The 25,915-nt window shown below is 33.2% G+C and overlaps 1 protein-coding gene across 2 annotated transcripts in view; it reads left to right on the forward strand.

The window, feature by feature from the left end:
* The window catches only part of LOC114336536 (probable multidrug resistance-associated protein lethal(2)03659), a 78,537-nt gene that overhangs the window by 11,429 nt on the left and 41,193 nt on the right, over positions 1-25,915 (forward strand). For both annotated transcript variants that reach the window (XM_028286909.2, XM_028286910.2), the window contains 4 exons: positions 10,186-10,365; positions 14,873-15,029; positions 15,915-16,503; positions 21,167-21,792. In XM_028286909.2, the coding sequence (XP_028142710.1) occupies positions 10,186-10,365; positions 14,873-15,029; positions 15,915-16,503; positions 21,167-21,792 (1,552 nt within the window). The remainder of the gene's footprint in view (positions 1-10,185; positions 10,366-14,872; positions 15,030-15,914; positions 16,504-21,166; positions 21,793-25,915) is intronic.

A 25,915-nucleotide genomic window follows, 5' to 3' on the forward strand; every position in this document is an offset into this window, starting at 1 on the left:
TATGTGATTTTGCCCTGGGTATGAGTGCAACCTCTTCGGGGGTGAAAAAACATACATTCAAAATGAGTGCGGAAATGGATAAACTGATTAATTCTAAGTAACTTTTGTTCTATAGAGTTTTTTTACTAAATCAATACTTTTTGAGTTATTTGCGAGTGAATATATTCATTTTTTATAAATACAAAAAAAACACGTTTTTAGACGGTTTTTCGCAAATAGCTCCAAAATTAAGTATTTTATCGAAAAAAATTCTTAGGAAAAATATAGCATATACAAAATTTAAAAAAATGGTGTATGTGTGAAATATGTAGATCCAGTATAAGCAGAGCTGGAGCTAATGTAAAGTAGATTCTCATTCGACAAATTCCAAATCAAATATTTCAACGAAATAACCAAAAAATACACTTTTCGGTGAAAACAACTTTTTTAAAGTGTTAAAAAAGTTTTATTTTTGTTTTTTTTTTAACAAGTTTCAAGTATCAAAATTAAGCAAGTAAAGCTTAAATAATGTTGATTCCTTTTTTGGCGAAAAAATCTTGAAAATTTTATTATGGGATTTAAAGTAAAATAAATTTTTTGAAATTTTGAAAGAAAAAATATATTTTTTTTTCAAAATAACTTAACAATTATTAGTGATACCAAAAATCTTACAGAGTAAAAATATGTAGGTTTTACTTTTCTGAATATTTTAGATTTTTGCTTTTTTGGAAGATAAAAATTGGTTAAGATATGACTGTTCAAAATTTGCATACCCTGGGTAGAGAATTTTTCATATAGTTTTTATCCTTGTGGGATCGGTATTCACCGGAGGGACCGCAGACGTTCGGATACAATTAGCGCCTCTTTGCAAAAACAATGATGTCGACTTTGCTAAGTAACAAGACATTTACTCAACACACACTACTCATTACACTAGGTACCTGATTGGAAAAATCTCACTGTATCATGCCAATGCGCAATAGTTGTCGAGCCATTAAGCTAAATAAAAAAAATTGCATACACTCGTGATTAGTGACTTGTTCAAGCCCTTTCTATTACAGCCTTTTTATAAATAAGCACTTTATACCGATAAAACTTACAGAGCATATAAACAATACATAAGTAAAGCAGCTTGTGAAGTGGTAAGCATAAATTTCATTTGGGATGCTAATTAGGGGGTATTTTCACCAGTTTTTTTATCCAAAAAATGGGATCAACTTTATTCTGAGCGTATCTTGCTTACTTTTTATGATAGAAACTAAAAAAAAACAAGAATAATGCTTTCTTTAAATATTCAAACCAGTTATGATGAGTTTTCCATGAAAAGTGCTTCATTTTTTGATTATTTTACGTTGAAATATTCGATTTGGAGTTTGACGAATAAGAACCTACTTTTCATTAGCTATAACTCTGCTTGTACTGGGTCCACAGACTGCACACCATTTTTTCACTTTTTTTTTTCGATAAAACACTTACTTTTTGAGTTATTTGCGAAAACCGTCTAAAAAGGTGTTATTTTTTGTTGAAAAATGAACATATTCACTTGCAAATAACTCGGCATGTATTAACTTGATAAAAAAACTTTATTGAACAAAAGTTGCTTAGAATTGGTCAGTTTATCCGCTTCCGGACGTATTTTGACGGTATATTTTTTCACCCCCGAGAAGGGGTGGATTCAACCTTAGAGCAAAAACACACATCGGCACAATATCACTTTTTTCTTTGACGTTAGCTATGCTTATACCAAATGTCAATTCAAGCTCTTCTTTCAAATCCAAAGGTTCTTTAAAATCCGGAGGTCTTGCAGTATTTTACCGTGAGTGAATGGACTATTATAAGGCCCATCGGTGGATAAAAATTGAAAAAAAAACGTACCATATCAAAATAATTACCAGCTTCTAATCAAAATTTGCTTGCAAAATTGATTATCAAATTGAGGGAATGATTAGAACATGGAATATAAAAATGCCTTTGAAGATAACTGCTTAATTTGTCTTGAAGTCGGTTGTATTTTCCTGATTTTTGACTGAAGACAAAGTAAAAAACTTAGTTTGATTGGAAATCATAAATTAACCATTCTCTTTTTTTTGTCTCAGTTATCCCTATTTGATTTTTTTAACATTTTATTTTTTTTAATTATTGCTTTAATAATTCAATATTAATTAATGCATTTGAGTGGGATGCAGGCCCCATCAAGTGCCCGGGCCCTAAGCGGCCGCCTAGTCCGCCTAATGGTTAATCCGGCACTGTATGGGCCATTCCACGAACATACGCCTGTTTTGGATTACTTCGACAACGAATATTTTACTGTGCAACATAAGAAGTACGAAAGTAAATGGCGCTAATAATTATTCCAATAAACAACAATGTAATTTGCAATTTACTTTCGTTCTTCTTATTTTGCACAGTAAAATATTCGTTGTCGAAGTAATCCAAAACAGGCGTATGTTCGTGGAATGGCCCATAGCAGATACTGGATACTGCAGTTAATACTCAACGGAAAGATCGAGGGGAAAAGAAGAATTAGTAAGAAGAAATATTCATGGCTCCGAGACCTTCGTCAATAGGCTGGCTTATCAGCGGATGAATTGTTAGGTACATGCCACGCAAGATCGAAAACAGTATCGGCAAATTGTCAAGGAAGTTACCCACGCCTATAATTTGGGCACGGTACTCAAAGAAGAAGAATGCAATCGTTTCCAAGCGATTTATTATTAGATCAATGCAAAAGTAGGAAGTCTATTATAATACATAACCAACGACCAACGTAACATCAGTGAGCAGCATCATTTCTATTTAACACGTTTTGATAAAAGTTTTGATTTTTTCTGCCTCTAAAATTTTAAGCCATGGGTTTGTACACTGGAAGGAAGGTACACAATATCGTCTAGGAAATGAAGCACTACATTATCGATTTTCTGTAAAGTAAGCTGGATTTGAATGCGGTTTTGGGCATTAAATTCGTAATAATCTCTACAAACTTTGTGACCGTAACTGATCATGAAGGAATCAAAAACTTCATTTTTGCATTTGAAGTGCATTTTTAAGTATTCAAAGTTCAAAAAATTATAACTCGATGAAAAAAATGATAACAATGAGTCCAACTTTGTTTGTTACTCGGGGGATTTTTAAGATCGCAGAACACGAATATGCTTTCTTTTAATCAACCCGGAGAAAATCATAAAATTACTCCAATCTCTTAAAAGTTCTATCACGAGATGGTCCTGTCACTTTTACCTACTGAAAACTCTCTGGACCAATTAATGTTGTGATGAATCGTCTATCACGTCATATGTGTCATATTCAGCCTGGACAGTTTAATTCTAAACTTTCCACTCCAATTTCTGAAACCTATGTCCCCTGTTTCTTTCTTCTTAATTATCTTCACTGCCCCTTATCGGTGTTGTTACATAGGTTCTACTATTATTGCGTGGTCGCTTCTCTGGGTTCTACTCTCGGGTGCCAACTTCAGGCCATTCTACTTTAGCCAGTGATTTATTTCTCACAGTGTTTCGTTTGTTATACGTAAACATAAGTTACTCATTATCAGCTGTTATTACTAGTCCCAAATCGCCTCCAAAATCTATTGTCTAGACTTCCCCATGGTGAGAATAGCGTCATACCAAATGTTACATAGAACTAAACCTATTACTGACCCTGGCAGTATCCCTGATGGATTGAAATCATTGTGAATGTCTACCATTATTAGTATGCACGATACTGATTTTTTGATAGTTTCGGCATTCCAAGTATTCTTTTAGCGTATTCTTCACCAAGTACTTGAATACGTTGCAATAGCATTAAGAAAATATATAGCGTTGCGATAGTGGTCGAAAAGCGTTTGGAACTAGTTCCGGTTTCCTTGGTTTTGGTAAATATTAACACTAGCCGTAAAACTTCTCAAATTTCCAGGAATTCTTGTTTCTTCAGAAATTTGTTCATTTTATTTAATATAAAATTTTGTCCTGAGTAGCTAACCTTAACTTCGGGTGTTACTTTGTAACTCCGTCGGGACCGGTTGCTTTTCCGTTTTTTAAACGTTTCGCAACTTCCAGGTTTTTCCAGGCTGAAGAGATACGTCTTCTATTGGTGGATCTACACTCCAACTGTCTTGACAAGTCGGAAAGAGTTGCGTTTAATCTCCAGCTCTTGGTCTGTGGTCAACAGTATTTGCGAACTAGTACCTACTTTTGAAATTCCCTCATCACCAGTTGATAGCCTCTTCCCCATATGTCTTCTTATTATAAGCTATTAGATAATTATTGTTCCCAATGGCTTTGCTTACAGGCAATACTAAGGTAAAACTAGTTATAGATATAAATTCATCACCATTACAAATAGGTAAATCAGAGATGGAAGAAATAACCAAATCCCTGAAAAATGGAAAATTCCCTGTTCCTGGTGACATCCCTGCACAATTAGTGAAAGTCGGTACAGACAAACTCCCGGAACAGCTAATAAAACTCTTCCAACACTGCTTAAATGGTGCCAAATTACCACAAGAATGGAAATTATCATGTCAACCATCCACAAAAAAGGCAGCAAGGATCAGTTTGAAAATTATAGAGGAATTGCGGCAAACAGCACAATAAGTAGGATGCATGGGTAACTTATTAAGAACAAAATAGAAAATGACCATAGAGATTACGAAGCAGAGGAGCGAGCTGGCTTTAGAGCTGGGCGGTCCACAGTAGACCACCTGTACTCTATTACGCAAGTTATTGAGAAAAAAACAGCCATCAATAAAGAAGTTCACCTGGTGTACGTAGACTTATAAAAAGCATATGACAGTGTGATCCTCAGCAAACTATGGTCAACCCTACAGCAAACCAACATTAAACATGGTCTTATCAAAACAGTCCAAGGTCTGTATAATGGAAAGACTGCAAACTGGACTTAGGGATGTCTGAGGGATTTAAGGTCACGAAAGAATTGAAGCAGGGCTGCTGTATTTATTATGGAGCAAAATTTATCTGGAGCAAGCACTCAAGCTGTGGAAAAGAACATGTAATGGCAAGGGAATCCTTCTCAATGACGAGACAACATTATACACTTTATGTTTCGCTGATGACCAAATTCTGATTGCTCAGGATCATGACAACTTGAGTTACATGACGCGGAAGCTAATAGAAGAATATAAAAAATGGGGTCTCGAAGTCAACATTAAGCAAACTGAAGCCTTGTGTATTGGAGTAACAAACCAGTCCATTAGACGATGGGTAGAACTTAAATACTGTGATGATACACTCGATGCTGCTATAAAAGACAGAAACATACAGGGTAGAAAAGCCATATGCATGATGAATGGTATTCTGTGGGACCAAACAATATTTAAAGCGAACAAACAGCTCATACACAATACCATATTAAATTTTAAAAGTATAACCACTTATGTCAGTGAAGTTTGGCCACTGAAACAAAGAAGAGAGAAAATGTTACTAGTACCTAACAGAAATGGACTTCTGGAAAAGAGCAGCAGGAAAATCAAGAAGAGATCGGATACCAAATGAGAGAATACGAGAAATGATGACAATCCAATGAAAATATGCCAGATGACAGGATCCCTAAACATATTTTAACGTGGACACCACAAGGAAGAAGGAAAAGAGGAAGGCCAAGAAGAAGCTGGAGGGAGATAATTGAAAAAGAACTAGAGGAAAGAGAAATCCCTCCAGGTCTATGCCTAACCAGAGAAGAATGGCGATTAGGGGTCGGAAGGCGTCGGAGAACGCTGTAAACCGATAGTAGTAGTAGTAGTAGTAGTAGTATACTGAATTCGCTTAGCCGAGATTCATTTTGACACATTCGGAATAGGAAACATACTACAAAAATTCCTACCTCACACTATTAACTGCTCAAATCAACTTAATCTTTCATTAGAAAATGAAGAATTATTGGAAATAGTGGGAGTGTATACTAAACTCATAAAATTTTGTGGAATTTATTTCTACAAAATATTTTTATTTTGTACAATAAATAATTTTCTCGTTTGTTATCAATACATTATAATGGTGTAAATAAACAATTATTGATTGGCGTAAGGTTAATGTTATTTATGTCTGTTTACTGTTGGCTATGAGCACGTATTTTTGGTTTGTAGTAATTTCCAGTCATGTCTAGCAACCTAACTTCCCAAAAAATAAATTACCAACGTCACTAGATAGTTGTGTCTCAGATTAGCGAATCGACTTTAGTAGTAGGCTTTGCTTAATTGTATGTATCAGCTTGTTATGGCCTTTTTTCTCGACTTTGCAGGACTCTAAGTGGACCTTTGTCATTGCAATGCTTCGTATTGAGTATGTTGAGCATTAAGTATTTCGTATACTTCGTGTTGAGTATTTTCTTCTTGCTTATATAGCAGTAATGCCTGAACTCTAGAAATAAATAAGCTGCTGGTATTTAAAAGAAAGGTTCGTAAGTAAAGTACCTATTATGTATAAATTTCAGATCTGGTTTGCCCCAGTAAGAAAAAGGCGGGGAAACCTGAAGGTTGACTAAAATCCTGGAGTGGCTAGAGAGATTCTGGGGAATACTCTCAGCTATGTAAGAAAGCTTATGAAAAGAAATAAAAAAACAAGAAAAACTTCTTAAAAGAAGTTTTCAGTTTGATGATGATGACAAAGTATATACCCGCACAAACCTTATTAAAATTAGGTCCCAGTGGATTTCGTTCATACTTTGGGAAAATACTCTTTGAAGCATCCTGATAAAAAGTTCTCATGGGCACAACTCAATCTTTTGAAGGATTTTCAAGATATAGAGGCACAAACTCGGAACATTATAAGATTTACTGGGTATTCCAATTCCCTGAGTTAGTGGTTATCTGGCAACATGTAGAAGTTTGGATCAAGGAAAAGTACTAGTAGTTTAGGATTTTTTCCTGGCTATCCATTGGCGACCTTTACTTTGACCTTGACCTTCAACGGACGTCATCTTCTAGAGTTTCGAAGGTTTTCGGCATTAAATTGATATAAACAGATTACTCATGGGTTTTTGGGACCGCTAAACACGAATATGCCATCAGAATTGACCTCCGGAGGACGTGGTGTCCAGGGCCACTGTAAGGGACGTCATCTTCTAGAGTTTCGATGGTTTTCGGCATTTAATTCATGCAATTGAATTACTGGAGGGTTTTTTAAAGTCGCTAAACACGAATATGCCACCAGAACCGACTCCCGGAGCACCTGGTTTCCAAGGTCAATGAAAGGCGCTCCTGGAGTTTGGATGATCTTTGGTTATAGGTTTCTGGTTATAGGTTTTTGGGGTTGCTCAACACGAATACGTGATTAGCACAGACTCAGGAGCACCTGGTGCCTAAGACAGGTTATCTTCTGGAGTTAAAAACCTAAGAGTAATCCATTTGATTCCTCCGAAACTCCAGAAGATAACCTGTCTTAAACACCAGGTGCTCCTGTGTCTGTGCTGATCACGTATTCGTGTTTAGCAACCCCAAAAACCTATAACTAATTCGTTTGCATTAATGTAGTACCAAAGACCCTCGAAATTCCAGGAACGCCTTTCATTGACCATGGAAACCAGGTGCTGCGGGAGTCGTTCTGGTGGCATATTCGTGTTTAGCGACCTCAAAAAACTCTCCAGTAATTCATTTGCATCAATTAAATGCCGAAAACCATCGAAACTCTAGAAGATGACGTCCCTGGCAGTGTCCCTGGCCACCACGTCCTCCAGAGGTCAATTCTGATGGCATATTCGTGTTTAGCGATCCCAAAAATCCATGAGTAATCTGTTTATATCAATTTAATGCCGAAAACCCTCGAAACTCTAGAAGATGGCGTCTGTTGAAGGTCAAGGTCAAAGTAAAGGTCGCCATTGGATAGCCAGGAAAAAATCCTAGACTACTAGTACTTTTCCTTGATCCAAACTTCTACATGTTGCCAGATAACCAGTAATTCAGGGAATTGGAATACCCAGTAAATCTTATAATTTTCCGAGTTTGTGCCTCAATATCTTGAAAATCCTTCATACGATTGAGTTGTGCCCATGAGAACTTTTTATGAGGATGCTTCAAAGAGTATTTTCCCAAAGTATGAACGAAATCCACTGGTACCTAATTTTCATAAGGTTTGTGCGGGGTACTTTACTCGTTCTCAGTTTTAGGAAAAGGTTTAATATATTTATAAAATTTAATTCAAATTCAAATTTATTCAAAAATATGTGTGTACAACATTTTACATTTAGATCCTATATTATTATTAGTATCGACTGACTCAGCACCATGCCTAGGCAAGAGTTGCCTGTTTTGCACTGTACTATGTCAATCGAAACTGTATCAATTGTACATAAAAGTAGTATTAAGGTTGGAACTAAGAAGTAACATACCTAACTATCGAAGAGATAATGCAACAGAACAAGACGGACGGTAAACCTCTTTAGCTGCTGAATACTTTGTTAATTATAATACCAATATACACCCAAATTTTACTCTGATTATGCTGTCGTTCATACATTAAGACATTGCGTCCAAAAATAATTGTAAGTGGGTTTTTAGATAGGTTTTTATGTATTTTTTAAATTTAAATAATTTAGGTTCTTGTTTGATATGTATAGGAATTATGTTATAAAATTTAGGTCCAAAGAACATTAGGGATCTTTGTGTTACTGATTTTTTGAACTGCTGAATACTAATATCCATATTTGTTACTGATCGAGTTAATCGGTTGCTTTGAAATTTAAATTTTTTTGATTTTATATAAACATTTAAAACACAGTTGTAGATGTAGAGGGATTTAACACTAAATATCTCGGATTCTTCATATAATTTTTTTGTTGGATGCAGTTTTCTTTTTTAAAAATTATTTTTAATAGAATATTTTGAACTGTTTCTAAAATGTTAAGAGTTTTGTTAAACGCGCCACGTTAATGTATTTCATTTTTTATTTATTTTTGTTTTATATTGTTTTAATGATTTAATTTAAACTAAACTAAAAAAGGATAGTTCCCTGGGTTGGCTGTATACCACATAGTTAAAAATTCTAACATCGAAGCAAAACAACTTCTATGTAATAGGTATAATTAGTGTGACCAACTAGCCCGAAAAATCCGGGACATGGCCCGAATTACGAAGTCGTGTCCCGGCGTCCCGGACAAGGCTTCCGGGCCATCCGAATTTTCAACGTTTCGGTAAAATTCCATTTTGAAATTTTTAATACATCATTCTTCTAAGAATTCACATTAAATTGAATTGGTGGGACGAAAAAAAGTCTACAATTTCTAGACTGTTATACTAATACCACATCCAAAATGCATGCATTATTTTATATCGTCGTATATTATAGTTCTACGATTTCTACGAAAACTCAAGCTCTGGACTTTTCCGGTTTCTGTATTTTAATTATTATCGTCTTCTGAAAAGACGATTTAAAAACATGAATATCAAATAATGATAATTATATTTTAACCCAAGGTTGAATTTACATGAAAATCCAACACTATTAGTTGATTTTCTAATTTTTCGTTTTTTGAGAACGATTTCCGGATTGGAAGTCGAAACCTCAAAAACTATCAAAAATGTAATTATCATTACAACCCATTCCATCAAAAACATTTTGTCAACATAAAAATGTTAAATAATCAATAAAATTATGATATTAAAGTTTTATATGTATTTTAAAAAAATGGCCCGATTTTCATTGAAAAGTCCCGGATTTTAGGTAGTTTTTTCAGTCTTGTCCCGAATTCGACTAAATTGGAGTTGGTCACACTAGGTATAATATAAAAATCCTAAAAAATTCGAATGGATTGTATAAAATGTGTTCAGAAAGAACGTTTTCGGACCTATCAGTCCATCATCAGTGAACTCATATTCTAATGTGTTGGAATTGAGAAGGCTTAACGAATTGAGAAGGCTGCCAGGTCACTTGGCAGACATTCTTGACCAAGATGGTTGTTAAAGCTTTCTTTTAGGGTTTCACCATGTTCCCAGAGGTTATCTTCTAACATCGGCATTAAGCCTTCTCAATTTCAACACATTAGAATGTATATTGAATTATAATTACAACCATTGTTTAAATCTGGGGCTAGTTAGCAAGTATATGAGTTCACTGATAATGAACTGATAGATCCGAAAACGGTCGCTCTGAACACATTTTATACAATCCATTGGGATTTTTTAGGATTTTTATATTATACCTATGACATAGAAGTTGTTTTAATTCGATGTTAGAAATTTAATTTAAATTTTGACAGGAAATATCGTCACAATTATCACTAAAGATATTCAACAATTAGAACAGTCTATATGGATGTTCAACGATGTTTGGATTTCTATTATACAAACGATTGTTATTTGTATTTTAATATATCTACATACTGGAAGCGCGTGCCTTGTAGGAGTATTTATGCTGTTGGCTCTAATACCAGTGCAAGGTAAGCTATTTATTTTAAAATAATATTTTTCATTCATGTCATATAACATACTAAGGATTTTCACAGTTTTCACTATATTCCTTCACTTAGACGTTCCCTCCAGTTCTTTCTGTTTTGACTGTCCCTTTCCTGGAGATTTCTTCTTTCCATTGCTTCGTCCACTTCATCTCTGAAAGATGTTCTGGATTTGCCTCTTTTTCTTCTTCTTATCGGGCTCCACTCTCTTATTCTGTTTATCCAACGTTTTTTGTCCGCTCTTCCTTCGCACCAGGTTAATCTCTTCTGGTCTATGTAGTCTATTTATATTTGAGTTCATTTCCATTCTTTTCTTAATCTCTAGGTTATTTATTATATCTCTTCTTGTTACTCTGTAGCTTCTTGTTATTAATTTCATCTCGGTTGCTCTTATTTTGTTTTTGGTTTTCTTATTTATTATCCAATTTTCACATCAATATCAGGATACTTCTTGTCATGGTGTTATATATTCTTGTTTTTGTTTTTATACTGATGCTCTGATCCCACAGTCAGGGCCGTAACTACAATGTTGGAGACCCCGGGGCAAACGTGATCTGGGGGCTCCCTACCGGGGAGTCTAGGGGTTTTACCACGTAGCGGAACGGGGTGGAGTAAACCCCCCATCTCTTATCTGGAAAACGTTTTACGAAGTTCATTGCTTTCATTCCTTGAAAGCTAGTCTCTAGCTGATGGCATAATGTGTCGATCATTGAGTAAAACACGGTTTTTCTAAAGCATGACTTAGTATCTTGAAGTATTTCATCTTCGCACAGTTCATTGAAATGGTTTTTCGTCTTCTGCATTATTTTTGGAGCGAACCCTACTGGTATTCTCCAACGTTGACACATATTTGAAGCCTCTTTAAAGAAGGTTTCAAAAATTGTCCTCTCATTTCAGTTAGTTTTTAAGAGGCTCTCTTCAAGTCAATTGTAAGCTGTTAAAAGGTCCAAAGATTTTGATTGCAGTGTTTTCGAGACTATGTTGAAGATTTCAAGGATTTTATTTTGCACAACTAATAACAAAACGAATGATTCTAGTTTCTTTTTTTGAGTTGTGTTGCTTCGTCTCTTTCATTTCTTTTATTACTTGTCAGAACTAGACTTGAAAGGCACTTCAAAACATCGCAAAATCTGTGTTTCAATATTTTGACTGCATCAAATCTTCCAGCCCAGCCTGTTGGATTGAGAGGTTTTAGAGTCACTTTCGAGGAACGTCTTTCAAATTGGTATGAGGACTTCAGTGCTTCCCAACGAAGTTCGTTGGGTGAGTGAGTTCCTTGGGAGTTGGAAAATATGAAGGTATGAAAGTTTATTTAGAGAAAATGCAGGAAGTGGTAAACCAGACTGCTGAGAAGATACAGGGAATTGATCGAAAATGCGTTAAAATTCGATATGGAAAAAATGGAAGAAAAATTGAAGGAGATAGGAAAATATCAAAAAGGAGGAGACCGTCGGGAAGTAATTGTATACAGCTCTAATGAGAGCAGAATTCAATTTGGCGGGGATATGAGAAAACGACATCCGGTACCTTTCATAAAGTCCTAAAAACCAAATTTCAAAATATGCAACAGAACTTCGAAGACTGCAAAGAAATTATAAGAAGCCATCATAAAGATGGAGCTGCTTTGTGGTTTGAAAGCAAAGAAAATTAGGTGACTTTATGGAGAGATTTTGAGACAACATTTTTTATAATGGTGTAGGTGAAACAGGTTATAATCGATCATTGACGTTGTTAGAATTACGGCCCTGCCCACAGTACCGAGTTCAGTTTTCGTATACAGTCTCTTGTTTGTCCTAGTATATTTTTTATATCTTCTTCAGTTGTTCCTTTGTTATATATTATAAAACCTAAATACTTGTGCTTGTCTTGTTCCTTTGATTTCTTTACCTTCGTCTATTTCCAGCTGTTTTATTTCTGTATTCTAATACAGCGACATACTGTCTCTGGTGATGGGTTAAGATGTAAAATAACATAAAAAAATAGCTTCAGGACCATACTAAATATTTTGACATTGTAATGAATGATGAGAAAATTTAGGATGAGAAAACTAACAGAAATATACAAAGAATGGAATGGAAATAAACCTAAAGCCAACTGACAACGGAGAATACTATTCTATGCCGGTCAACTTTGTTCGGTTGTATCTCAGGAACCACTCATCGCAATTAAACGTTTTTTTATTATATAGAATACTATTCTCCATTGTTAGGTATTCAGTTGTCTTGTGACGATAATATAATTTTATCCTCTAGAGTACGCCAATGAATTAAGTAAAACGTGTTTTTGTACCGTCTTGGACGATATAAAAGTCGGATCGAAAAGCCTAGTTGATTATTATTCTTGGAGCGTTGATCGAAGAATAATAAACAACAGCGAGGTATAAGAGGTGAGTTTATGTAGGTAGTAGTTCCCGACATTTTCCGCTGTCGTTTTGGCGAGCTGAGCGAATCAAACAGTTTTCCTCTTACCTATCCTTATACGAGCGGTGATCGTATATCCCTAATATGTCTTTTCATCTGGCGAGCTGAGCGAGATTCCCTTTCTTCCCTTTCCTTATACATTCATGTCGTATTAATAAAAGCAATTCCTATTACACGCGATCGTCAAAATCATTCATTCATGTACAACATATCGTCACATCGGTCCGAACAGAAAGCTCGATGCGTAGATTATAAACATATTTTATTAACGAAATTAACGAGTAATTAAGATTAATGATCTTATCTTTTGTATGTTTTGATTTCAAATAAAAATGTCTTAAATAGCGAACTCTTTTCTTCGATTGATTTAGTTACCTGGAGCAACAACGCAACGACCTCGTTACATTGGCGCCCGAGTATTTATTTTAACAGGTTTTAAGACATTTAAACAAATATATTATAAATATGGCGGAATCAGAAGGTACGTTAGGCTTAGAAATAGCGGATGAGACGGTAGGCTGGGTATATAAATTAAAGAAAGAGGAATTAAGCAATGTTTTGGCAGAATTTAACATAGATACGACAGGTAAATTAGACGATCTTCGATCAAGAATGGTCTTACACTTACGCTTAAAAAACACCGGCACAGTTACCAATATCGAAACTGAGGATCCTAAAACAGACGATACACAAACGGAAAATGGGGCTTACATTTTGACGGATCCAAAGACCCCACAGAATTGGGGGGGGGGTTTACGAACTAAAAAGCTGTTACCGGATTCGAGACGATGCTTTATTGAAAGCACTACCAGAAGTATTTAGGGGAAAAGCGATACTATGGTTCCGAAACAACGTCGACACCTGGGAAAACTGGAACAATTTTACGAAGGATTTTAACTTGGCTTTTAAATCAGCAAACTGGTTAGACGATTTGGAAGACCAAATCAGAACGAGAACGTAGAAAACAAACGAACGGTTTAAAGATTTTCTATTAGAGCTTCAAACGTTAATCAGAAGGTACAGCAAAATGGACAAAACACAAGAATTAAAACGAATTTACAAAAACATGCACCCAAATTACAAATTATACATCAAGGAAAAGGATGTCACGTCTGTCAAAGACCTTATAAGCCAGACTGAAGAATACGAAACGATTCAAAGTAGCATAAGTAAAATAGAGGTAGACAACACTTCACAAAGAAGAAGCTCCCGTTTTAATAGAATGTCCCAGGAAACATCAAGAAACAAACTATTCAACGTCGATAGACGAACATGCTGCTGGAAATGTGGAAAGAGGGGCCACAACCGTAATACATGCCGTTCAACGTCGATACTTTTCTGCAGTAGATGCGGAACATTAAATATCTCACACAGAGATTGCAGTTGCCCCAATGCGGGAAACGACACAATGGTCGAGACACTCAGAGGCATCTCGAACCCAAACCAGAATTAAGGTCCTCTGTCACATCTTGCCGTAATCAGACAACCAATTTTGACAACAGACCGCATTGTTCACTGACGTTCACAAACGGAGAAACGTTTCAAGCACTGTTAGATACTGGATCACAGAAATCTTTCATCGGGAAAACAGCTCGAAAGACACTGTTAGAAGATAACATAAGCGAAGAAGAGGAAAGAACAGATATTATCTTAGGTTTATTTCCATTCCATTCTTTGTATATTTCTGTTAGTTTTCTCATCCTAAATTTTCTCATCATTCAAAATATTTGGTATGGTCCTGAAGCTATTTTCTTATGTCATTTTACATCTTAACCCATCATGCGAGACAGTATGTCGCTGTATTAGAGTTATATCATTCGTACTCGGTCAGAACATTGTTTGTTATCAAGGACGGTTTGACACTTCTTTACCGTGCAGATAGGTGTCAAAAATGTGCCCTGGTTAATACCAACGAATATAGACTCATATTCGTTGTGATAATACTAATACTATTATGATATATTATTAAAATGTATCACCTTTTTCGATTGCCAGTTGCCATCTACTCCTTTCCTCTTCTCCGTTTCTCTCCTAAATTTTTTAATACTATCAATAATATTTAAAATTTGTAGCTTGGATATCGAGAATCGTCAGAAATCTTCGTTTAAAAATGGCGAGAAGAACAGACGAAAGATTACAAAGAATGCAAGAGAGCTTATCAACAATAAAAACTATTAAAATGTATACGTGGGAGCAGGTTTTCGTAGATAAAATTGGTGAAGCACGATAGTAAGTATTAAATATAGGTACATTTTGAACATAAGCTGAACATCATCTTATTATTAGGTACCTATACTAGTGATGAATATTTTGTATTTGCATAAGGTTCTTACTACGGAGAAAATATAGAAAATGTATAACGGAATAATCACTCTGTGTAGAAAAAATTATCTTCAAATGCTGAATTCTTAAAAAAATAAATATATACAGAAATATAGCGATTTACAGATACATATACGATATCCAACAAGGAAAGTTTTTGATCAATGTGTGCTCCCTGTGTTGACTTATGACGAAGAAAATGTATCACGATATATTTTCCAATCTCAATGCACAACTATACCTGTCCATAGGGAGTATACAGTCTGCTTTCAACGCGTGTAGAGCAGATATTAATCATCAAGTCATAATTACCTAGCATATTTTAAAGTAGCAAAATTCAGTCAAACTCATTACTAACAAAAAATTTTCTGAAAAGCACCGTTTCAGCAACCAGGTCCTTTCTCCTCTTACCAAGCTCTGAAGACGGCCTCCTTTGCAAACACACCATTAAATCCAGCACAAATACATCGACACTACCAGTGATACTCAACGAACCCAGTGCCAATAACCAAAAAAGCAAACCACATCCTGAAGAGGTGACAAACACCTACAACATGACCGAACGTCCAACCCAATCAAAACAAAAATACACGGAAAACACACCAACATAGAAGCTAGATGTACATGGCAAAAAATCAGACGTAGTGGAGAAGATTTAGGAACGCCAAGTTTAACGTTGGATATTACAGGCAGTGTGATGATGACTAAATATTTATTCGCCTTCGATATGTTTTATTTTAAAGTTTATTTAGTGATTATATTAGAGTGAAATACACACCATTTATGTTTTAGCCAGGAATTGAAAACTTTACTTAAAGCCACATATTCAAAGATGTCTCTTGGAATTACCAGCAGTTTAGTCGCAAGATTCTCTCTTTATTCTGTACTAATGATCTACATATGGATACACAACGATATGAGTGCAGAAGATATCTACTACATCATGAAAATATTTGGTGCTCTTAGGGTGACAGTAGCAAAGGACTTTTCGATAGGGTTTACTAAAATTGGAGAATTATCAGCATCTTTAAAAAGAATCTCAAATGTTCTTGAACTTGAAGAGTTGCCCGAAGTTGAAGATATACCTGATAGTGACCCTTACGTTAGCTTGAAGTGTGTTTCATTAAAATTTCAAGAAAAAATTGTTTTAAAAGATATTTCACTGGAACTAGTAAAAGGTTTGAACATCGTAACTGGACAATTAGGTTGCGGAAAAAGTTCTTTAATCAAAGTGATACTAAGAGATTATCCTGAAGATGAGGGTACCGTTAATACCAGAGGCAGGATGAGTTACGCCTCTCAGGACCCATGGCTGTTTCCGTCTTCCATTAAACAAAATATCCTGTTTGGAGAGGAATATAATGCTTTTAAATATAAACAGGTAACACCAATTTATTCATTCATATTCTTCTTCTTCCTCTTCCTCTTTAAAAGCAATCCTGCTTGTTCATTGGCTGATTGATACCTCTATGGAAGGTTGTCACTCAATCTTTTGTGCGGTCGTCCGATACTTCTTCTACCGATTGATGATTCATATCTTAACTATTTTGACCTCACGTGTCTCCCCCATTCTTCTTATGTGGATATTACATTATTTTTAAACGCTTTTCTTTAGTTCAATAGTTTGCGTCAAATTTTTAGTGGTTAATTTGACTGCCTTTTCTTCAATACAAATGAATGAAAATTTGCAGACATATGCATTCGCGGGAACAATACACGAATAGTCAATAAAAATTTTTTATGTTTATTAATTGTTTAAATAAAAAAAAGATTTTAATGGAAAATGCTTAAATTCTCTTGTTTTTTACAATGTAGAAACTTGAAACTTTTACGGATTGTAGCTATAGACCAGACAGGATCTGTTTTTAGGTGAATGTGAGAGGTGGCATTCAGATTTTTGCGGATAAAGTTAGGTGATAACTTCATTAATAATAATTGACTTATTCTCCTTTTCAAATATGCCCGGAACATTAATAAAAAAAAATAAAATATTTAAAAATTTCAAAAAATTTCGTTTTTTTCTACTTTCTTTGCTTATAACTTTAAAACGATTCACTTTGGAACAAAGTCGTATAGGAATAAAACAAAGATAATTAAATTTTCTATCATATGCGATTGGTTAAAAATGTCTTAATTTAACACTCTTGCTGCAAAATAGCAATAAATATAAAATAAGGGGCAAAACAAGCCTGTCTTAATTCAATGTTTTTCTATCACTTAGGTTACACTTGGAACCTTCCTAATTCGCTTAGAAAATTTTTGTAATGTGCTAAAACCGTCCACCAAATTTCATTAAAATTGACTTACTAGATTTTGCATAATAATTTTGCAATCTAAACTTTTTTTGCAATCTAAAAAAAAGAAGAAGAAGAAGATACATAATGGAAAATGTGGTGAGCAACTTGGACAGTCCATAGCGGCCAGCTTTTGAACTGAGTAGAGAGCTGTAGAAGAGTTTGCTATGGAACTCTAAGGACCTCATTGCCTTCCTTATGTATGAACAGAAAACAAAAAAAGTTGTGACTGGCTAAATGACACCCAAGTCTATGCCATAAAAAAAACTTTTTTTAAAAAATTAAAATTTTTTAAAATCTTGCACAACAAAAACTAGAACATACAAAGATTTGTCAATTTTTTTACATATAAAGAAGCACTCCACCTATCTAATGCACTTTACAGAATTGAAATCGGATTATTTAAGCAGCCTCAGCAATGTTTTAAAGTTATAAACAATTTTTTGGCTTATAAATAAATTGGTGCTGTGTCCAGAAGGGAGTCCTACGGGCTCCTTTATTTAGATGGACTTACCCAAGTTTTTTTATGTATTTTGACCCGTAGAACACGAATTTTTTGGGTAACAGTTGATCCGGATGTCGATAAGATTGTTATAAACAGAGAACTTGAGGAACTATATAACATCGATTTTTCGCAAAATAAAACATTTTTTTGTATTTGTTGGGTAATTCTAAGCAAAAAATGTTCTTACAAGTTTTTTCGTAGGATGCATAGTTTTCGAGATAAACGTGGTGGAACATTCAAAAAATCGAAAAATTGCAATTTTTGAACGAGAATAACTTTTGATTAAAAATAAAATAGCAATTCTTCTGACAGAATTTGAAAGTTTAAGTCAAATTATACCGGTTTTAATTATTTGCATTGCTAAAAATTAATTTTTTTATTATATAAAAGTATATATATTATATAACCGGTTCTATAGCGTTCTACACCTTCCGGTACCCAATCGCCAAGCCTGTCGATCTAGCCAGTCTCTTTCTTGAAGATTTCTTTCTGACATGGCTTTTGTAATTCCTTGTTTCCAGGAGGTCGGTGGCCTTCCTCTTTTCCGTTTTTCTGGCGGTATACATCTCATATAAAAGTCAAAAACATATAAACAAAATAATAAGTCAAAAAATTGTTTATAATTTTAATACATTGCTGAGGCCCCCTAAATAATCCGATTTTAATTCTGTTAAGTGTATTAGATAGGTAAAGCACCTCTTTATATGTAAAAAAATTAGCCAACTTCTAAATGGTCTACTTTTTGTTCAAAAGAGATTTTAAAAAATTTGAACTTTTTTAAAAACATTTACATTGCAAATTTATTATGCAAAATCTATTAGGTCGATTTTAATGAAATTTGGTAGACCATTTAAGTAAGTTATATGAATTTTCTAAGCAAATTACTAAGGTTCTAAGTGCTACGAAAGTGGTTAAAAACATTGAATAACAACAGGCGTATTTTTCCCCCTTATTTTGTATTTATTGCTATATTGCAGAAAAGGTAATACCTTAAGGCATTTTTGACCAGTCATATATCATACAAAATTCAATTATCTTTATTTTATTTCTCTACGAATTTGTTCCAAAACGAACCGTTTTAAAGTTATAAGCAAAGAAAGCAGAAAAAATCGATATTTTTCGAAATTTTTAAATATTTTAATTTTTTTATTAATGTTCCGGGCATATTTGAGAAGGAGCATAAGTCAATTATTATTACTGAAGGTGTCACCTAACTTTATCTGCAAAAATCCGAATGCCACCTCTCACATCCAAAAATACACGGTATTTTTACAGATCAGTCCTGGTCTACTAATGATATGAACTATACATAATTTCACTTCTTACGTTAATTGTTTACGTTATGCTTCATAAATAAACAATAAAGTTTCAAATTTGAATGCTCATATATTTGTTTATATAGAAATCGGCCCTTATTCGTGTCAAACTTCAATACGATACGAAACAAAACTTCAACCAAAACTCGAATTCAAAAAATTCGTGGTTTTATCGTAGTCTTAGGCAAGCCGCACACCAAAGAAACATGAAACAAAAAACATGAAGCATGAAACGAAAAACATGTTTCATGAAAAGAAAACACTACTAAACAAATCTCAAAGTCCGCCTACCAATGAAACGAGTGTGATTCATGTTCATGACACATTTTTATTTTCGGAGAGTTTCATAAATGGCCGGACATATATTTGTTTAGCAGTGGTTTATTTCCATGAAACGTAATTTACGTTTCATGTTTCTTTGATGTGCCTTAGAGAAACCACCGGTAGAGACTTTTGTGCTACAATTAACATTAGATTTCGTTTTGGCGTATTAATTAATTAAACGCTTTTCTTTAGTTCAATCGTTTGGGTGAAATCTTTGGACGTTAATTTGACTGCCTTTTCTTCAATGCAAATGACTAAAAATTTGCAGACATATGCATTCGCGGGAACAATACACGAATAGTCAATAATTTTTTTTATGTGTATTAATTGTTTAAATAAAAAAACGATTTTAACGGATAATGCATAAATTCTCTTGTTTTTTACAATGAAGGAACTTGAAACTTTTACAGATTGTAGCGAATTATATGAACTATACATAATTTCACTTTTTACGTTAATTGTTTACGTTATGCTTCATAAATAAACAATAAAGTTTCAAATTTTGAACGCTCATGTATTTGTTTATATAAAAATTGGCGCTTATTCGTGTGAAACTTCAATACGATACGAACCAAAACTTCAACCAAGACTCGAATTAAAAAAATTCGTAGGTTTTTCGTAGTTTTGGAAAAACCACCGGTAGATACGTTTTGTGCTACAATTAACATTAGAGTTCGTTTTGGCGTATTAATTTTATACATTCTCGAGAACAATACACGAATAGTCAATAAATTTGTTTTATTTTTATTAATTGTTTAAATAAAAAAAAACGATTTTAACGGAAAATGCTTAAATTCTCTTGTTTTTTACAATGAAGAAACTTGAAACTTTTACAGATTATAGCTAATTATATGAACTATACATAATTATACTTTTTACATTAATTGTTTACGGTATGCTTCATAAATAAACAATACAGTTTCAAATTTTTTGCCGATTCCGACTACTTTTCATGTTTGTACATCACATCTTTTATACATATTTTAATAAACAACGATATATTGTAATGTTTGAAAAGTGTAAGACTAAAAAGTAAAAAATAAAAAAACACGAAAACAATTTTTTTAAGAAACGCTTTTCTTTAGTTACGAGTGAGTAAAATTAAAAATATTATAAATAAAAAAATCAACTAAAAAGCAAAAAATAAAAAAAGGTGAAAAAATCTAACACATTCGTTAAATAAAAGCGTGGGGCGAAAACCTTTTATTCGATGAAGACGCGCCACGCTTTTCTTTGACGAATGTGTTTTTAAATTTTTTTTATTTTTTGCTTTTTAGTTGATTTTTCTTATAATATTTTTAATTTTACTCACTCGTAATTTATCAGGATTGGGTTGAGTATGTTATGAACATGTCGTGCTATTGTGGTAAGCTTCCGTTGATTCTTACAATTCCAAAAGTTGTTTGTCTCAAAATCGTCCACTATTAGGAACCTGGAAATTAACTTTAGAATTCGATTCTAAAATTTGATTTGATTAATTGATTCCATCCATTTTCACGATGTTTATTAGAGCCATAATCCTAGAACATACAAAAAAACAGTATTAATATTAAGAGTGGAGAAATGGAAAGCAGATACTGTTTTTCTAATTTTTTTTATTTTTAGGTTATTTTTGCCTGTGCTCTGGAATACGATTTTCAAATTTTAGAAAGAGGGGATGAGACAATAGTTACGGATAGAGGCATGAATTTAAGTAAGGGCCAGCAAGCTAGAATTAACCTAGCGAGAGCTGTGTATAAAGAAAGCCATATTTACCTGATAGATGATGCTCTTACTGCTTTGGATAGTAGAGTTCAAGAACATATCTTTAAATATTGTATTCAAGAGTTATTGAAAGATAAATGCGTAATTTTTGTTACCCATAATCCCAAGCACATACAATCGGCAGATAAAATTGTAATTCTAAAAGAAGGGGAAATAAAATTTTCCGGAAATCAACGAAATATTTCCACAGACCTGTTAGAAGGATTAAAAACGTTATCTGTAAATGAATCAGAAGCAACAATAGATGAAGAGGAAGTTAACGAGAAGACAAAACTAATTGAAGAAGAGACAACGACAATCCGTAGGAAACAAGTTTACCACGAGGACAAGAAATCTGGAAACATTGATTTTAAACTATATTTTCGGTATATCAAGATGGGTGGATATATTTTAAGTACTCTACTGGTTATTACTTTCGGTGTGGAAATTTTTTTGGATAGCGTATCACAAAAATTGTTAAGCAGTTGGTGAGTATCTCTTAAACATTTATATTTTATATATGTACCTATATACAGTGTGACAAAGTTAAATGGAATAAACTCTTTATTTCGTAAACCGGTGACTTTAAGGAAAAATTCCGAAACAGGTCGATTTTTATTTTTAAATTATGATTTTTTGGCATATATATCATACTAGAAACGTCATCCATCTCGGCGTGATGAAGTAATAAATGATTTCTTTTAAATGAGAATAGGAGTCGTGTACTAGCTCGTTTTAAAGGATGATCAATCCTCTATTCAGTAATATAAATATTAACATTTACACAGGGTGTCCAAAAAATGTTTTTAAATTAAATTAATTGACACAGAAAGAAAGAGGAATGTATGTAATTTATTTAGTTCAAAATACATTTTACTTCTCTCAGAAATCAGAAAAAATATTTATTTCTCAGATAATAATTTTTTTCTGTTTTCTGACAACGGTAAAATGTATTTTAAATTAAATAAATTACATAAATACTTCTTTTTGTGTAAATTAGTTTAATAGAAAAAAAATTTTTGGACACCCCGTATAAATAATTAGGTATGTTAATATATATTACTGAATAAATAATTGAATAACCTTTTAAATAAGCTAGCATAAGACCGCTATTCTCTTTAAAAAATCATCGATTACATCATCACTCCTAAATAGATGACGTAACTATTATGATATACATGCCAAAAAATCATAATTTAAAAATAAAAATCGCCAAAATAAATATATTCTATTTGGCTTTGTCACACTGTATGTATTTATACATACATCCGGACAAGTACGAATTCATAATTGAAAGTCATCTATGGGGTTGGAGCACAAATTAGTCAAACTTTTCGTATTTGAATCGATATCAATAGACTGTTATAACTGTTATCCCCCCTCTTCAGATAACTCGGACTGACACAAATTAAAATTCGGAAGGTCCAACTAATGTCTCCAAAATATTTCCCACTTCAGTGGTTAGCGTACAGAGGAGCCATCTATTTTAGTGTCCATGAACGGAAGTGATTAAAAATAAAATCATATTCTGTCCACTGTAAAGTGATGCTAAAATTCTCAAAAAAAGCAGAAAGCTTTAGCTTTGCTAAAAGTTATAATATTTTGCATATTTGGATAGTCCATTCAATCTTAATTACTATTAGGTTTCTAAATTTTTGAAAAAATTATCTTTGAAACCCAATTCAATGGAATCAAAGTTTGTTTTTGTAAATTTTGTTCTTTTTTACAATACTAGGTGATAGTAGTTCCAAACTCTAGTTGAATGTATCCCAGTGTTGTTGCAACTCTTGTAGTAAAATAATTTTTACCTTTATAATAGTTAATACCTTTAAAATAGTTTTTACCCATCGAAAATTTGTACCTAGGAAATTCCGGGTAGAAATTTATTATTCATAAGGTTGTTTTACCTAACTAAAAGAAATTTCGAAGTTGTCCTCCGCCAACCCCTGGTAGATATTGCAAATGTAATTTTAAGCAGTCAGTATCAATCTAGAACGACGTTATCGAAATGCCTCCCACTTTTTCAGGTAAATATTTCCATATATGAAAAGCCTCCCAGGTACAATCGAAATGCCTCCGGTTTGTTAAACATTTAGGCTGATATTTTGTCTACTTAATCTCTGTATAATGAGACAATGTTGCCAATTCATAATTTAAATAGGTACTAAAATGTACATAAAATATGTTAACATAAATATTTCACAGTATGACATATTTCTTTTAAGAAAAGAAACTTGTTCCGACAATCTAATAGCCAGCTTTTCTGGGTAATTCCAATTCCGATTCTTATCTCTTCTTAACGATTCCATGAATAATTACTTTTACCTTAATCTTTTTGTTTGTTTATATTGCACTAAATATGTGCTAAATATTATGTACTAATGTACTAAAAAACCTGCAAAGCATTTGTGAAAACACAGGGATGTGAAAATACGATAATTGAATCAATATTAGATCATAACCACGAGAAGTTGTCTGCCGAAGTTTACAATAGAAAAGCCGTAAGCAATCCAATAAAAAGAGCAGCCGTGGAAGATCTCAGCGAAAAACCAATGAAGCTCATCTGTAAAGAACTTAAGAAGACAAATATAGAGACATTTACTATCAATGATATCAATAAGGTGAGACAAAATTTATATTATGCTAGAACCACTAATTCTTTAATTAAACTTCCCAAAAATATATCTGAATTTCATCAAGCTCTTGATTTATCTTCTATTATTACAAATAGAAAGGAAAATTTTATAATTAAAAATGACAAAGATAATCATATTGTTATATTAACATACTTTTCAAATCTTCGTTTTCTTTCGACTGTTTCCAATTGGTATGTTGACGGAACTTTTGAATGCTGTCCTCGTTCTTTCACTCAATTGTTTAGTATACATGGCTTGAAAAATGGACATTATATTCCTCTTGTCTTTTGTTTACTTCAAGATAAAAAGTCGTCTTCATATTATCTCGCTTTTAAATATATCATAGAAGAATGTTTTACAATTAATTTTTCTCTATCCTCTAAAGTAACAACTTCAGATTTTGAGATTTCCATTCATAATGGTATTCGTATGGCATTTCCTGAAGCAGATCTTCATGGATGTCGTTTTCATTTGAGACGGGCATGGTATAGAAAGGTTCAAGCACTGGGATTAGCACCAGAATACCAGAAAAAAGTGTTAACTCAACCGAAATTACGCATTTTCTTATATATATATTTTTGGTCTTTCATTCATATATCCTGAAGTTCTTAGCGATTTTTTTGCTATAAATTTGGCAGAAATTTAACCAGTCGATGAAAGAGTCACCCAATTTTGTGATTATTTTGTTGATAATTACATATCTGAAAATTCAACATTTCCTCCACATCTTTGGACTGAGCACTCTTCATCCTTACAAAGAACCACAGACCCATGCGAAAGAGCGAAAGTGTTCATTCCAAGTATAATTCTTCTTTCTACTGCCCTCATCCCAACATTAATAATTTTATTGATATAATTTTACAATTTCAAATGAATACCTATATTAAAATGAATTCTGTTTCGACACCAAAAAAAAATGTTGCCGAAAGTAAAGCAAAAATAAATTTTCTAAATGAAAAAATTTTAGAATTAAGAGAATGTAAAATAAATAGATTAGAATTTGTCAAAGTAGTATCATATAAATTTAGGAAAAATATTTTGTAATTTTATATTTCTATACACATTTTGTAATATTTTCCAAATAAGTTTTTTGTGATGTTATTTTTAATAAATCTATAAAATATGTACTTCTCACCGGAGGGACCGCAGACGTTCGGATACAATTAGCGTCTCTTTGCAAAGATAATGACGTCGACTTTGCAAAGTAACAATACACTTACTCAACACACATACACTACACATTACACCTGAGGTAGTGATAAGTTATACAATTACGTGGCTAAAGGTTCTAGTTCTAAACCAAGGCCAGAATCAGAGAAAAAAACATATGTACTTATTATGTTTTTGTATTTTCTGTTATAGTTATTAAGGTACCAAGGGTATTATAAGGATAATAACGCTTGAGGTCAATGGTGTATATACCGAGAGCCTTTGGTCCGAGGGATATACGTTGACCGAAAGCGTTATTATCTATAATACCCGCGGTGCCTTCAACGTTTAATGTCCGGCTAAATTATTTTTTATATGCAAAAATTTTTAGTGAATTTTGAATGAATTAGTTTTAAAATAAGTACATTTACCAGCAATAGTCGTAACGTAATTGTGGTAACCATAGTTTTACTTAGGTTGTTATTTGTCAACTTGACAGTATTTAACAGGGCGTAGGGCGTTGTTTTTAAAAATAACGCCCTAGGGCATTATATCATACGTAACTGACTTCGAAATCCGACTGGTTTATTATTTGACAAATAATGACATTATTGCGAAGTCTATTAAGTACGATATAACGCCCAAGGGCGTGTTATTGAAAAATAACGCCCTAGGGCGTATTAAATTTAAATAACGAGTTAAATACTGTCAAGTTGACAAATAAAACTCTAAGTAAAACTATGGTTACCACAATTACGTTACGACTATTTCTGGTAAATGTACTTATTTGAAAACTAATTAATTCAAAATTCATGCAAATTTTTTG

Source organism: Diabrotica virgifera, chromosome 3 (assembly GCF_917563875.1).
Source record: "Diabrotica virgifera virgifera chromosome 3, PGI_DIABVI_V3a".
Classification (NCBI taxonomy): Eukaryota; Metazoa; Arthropoda; class Insecta; order Coleoptera; family Chrysomelidae; genus Diabrotica; species Diabrotica virgifera.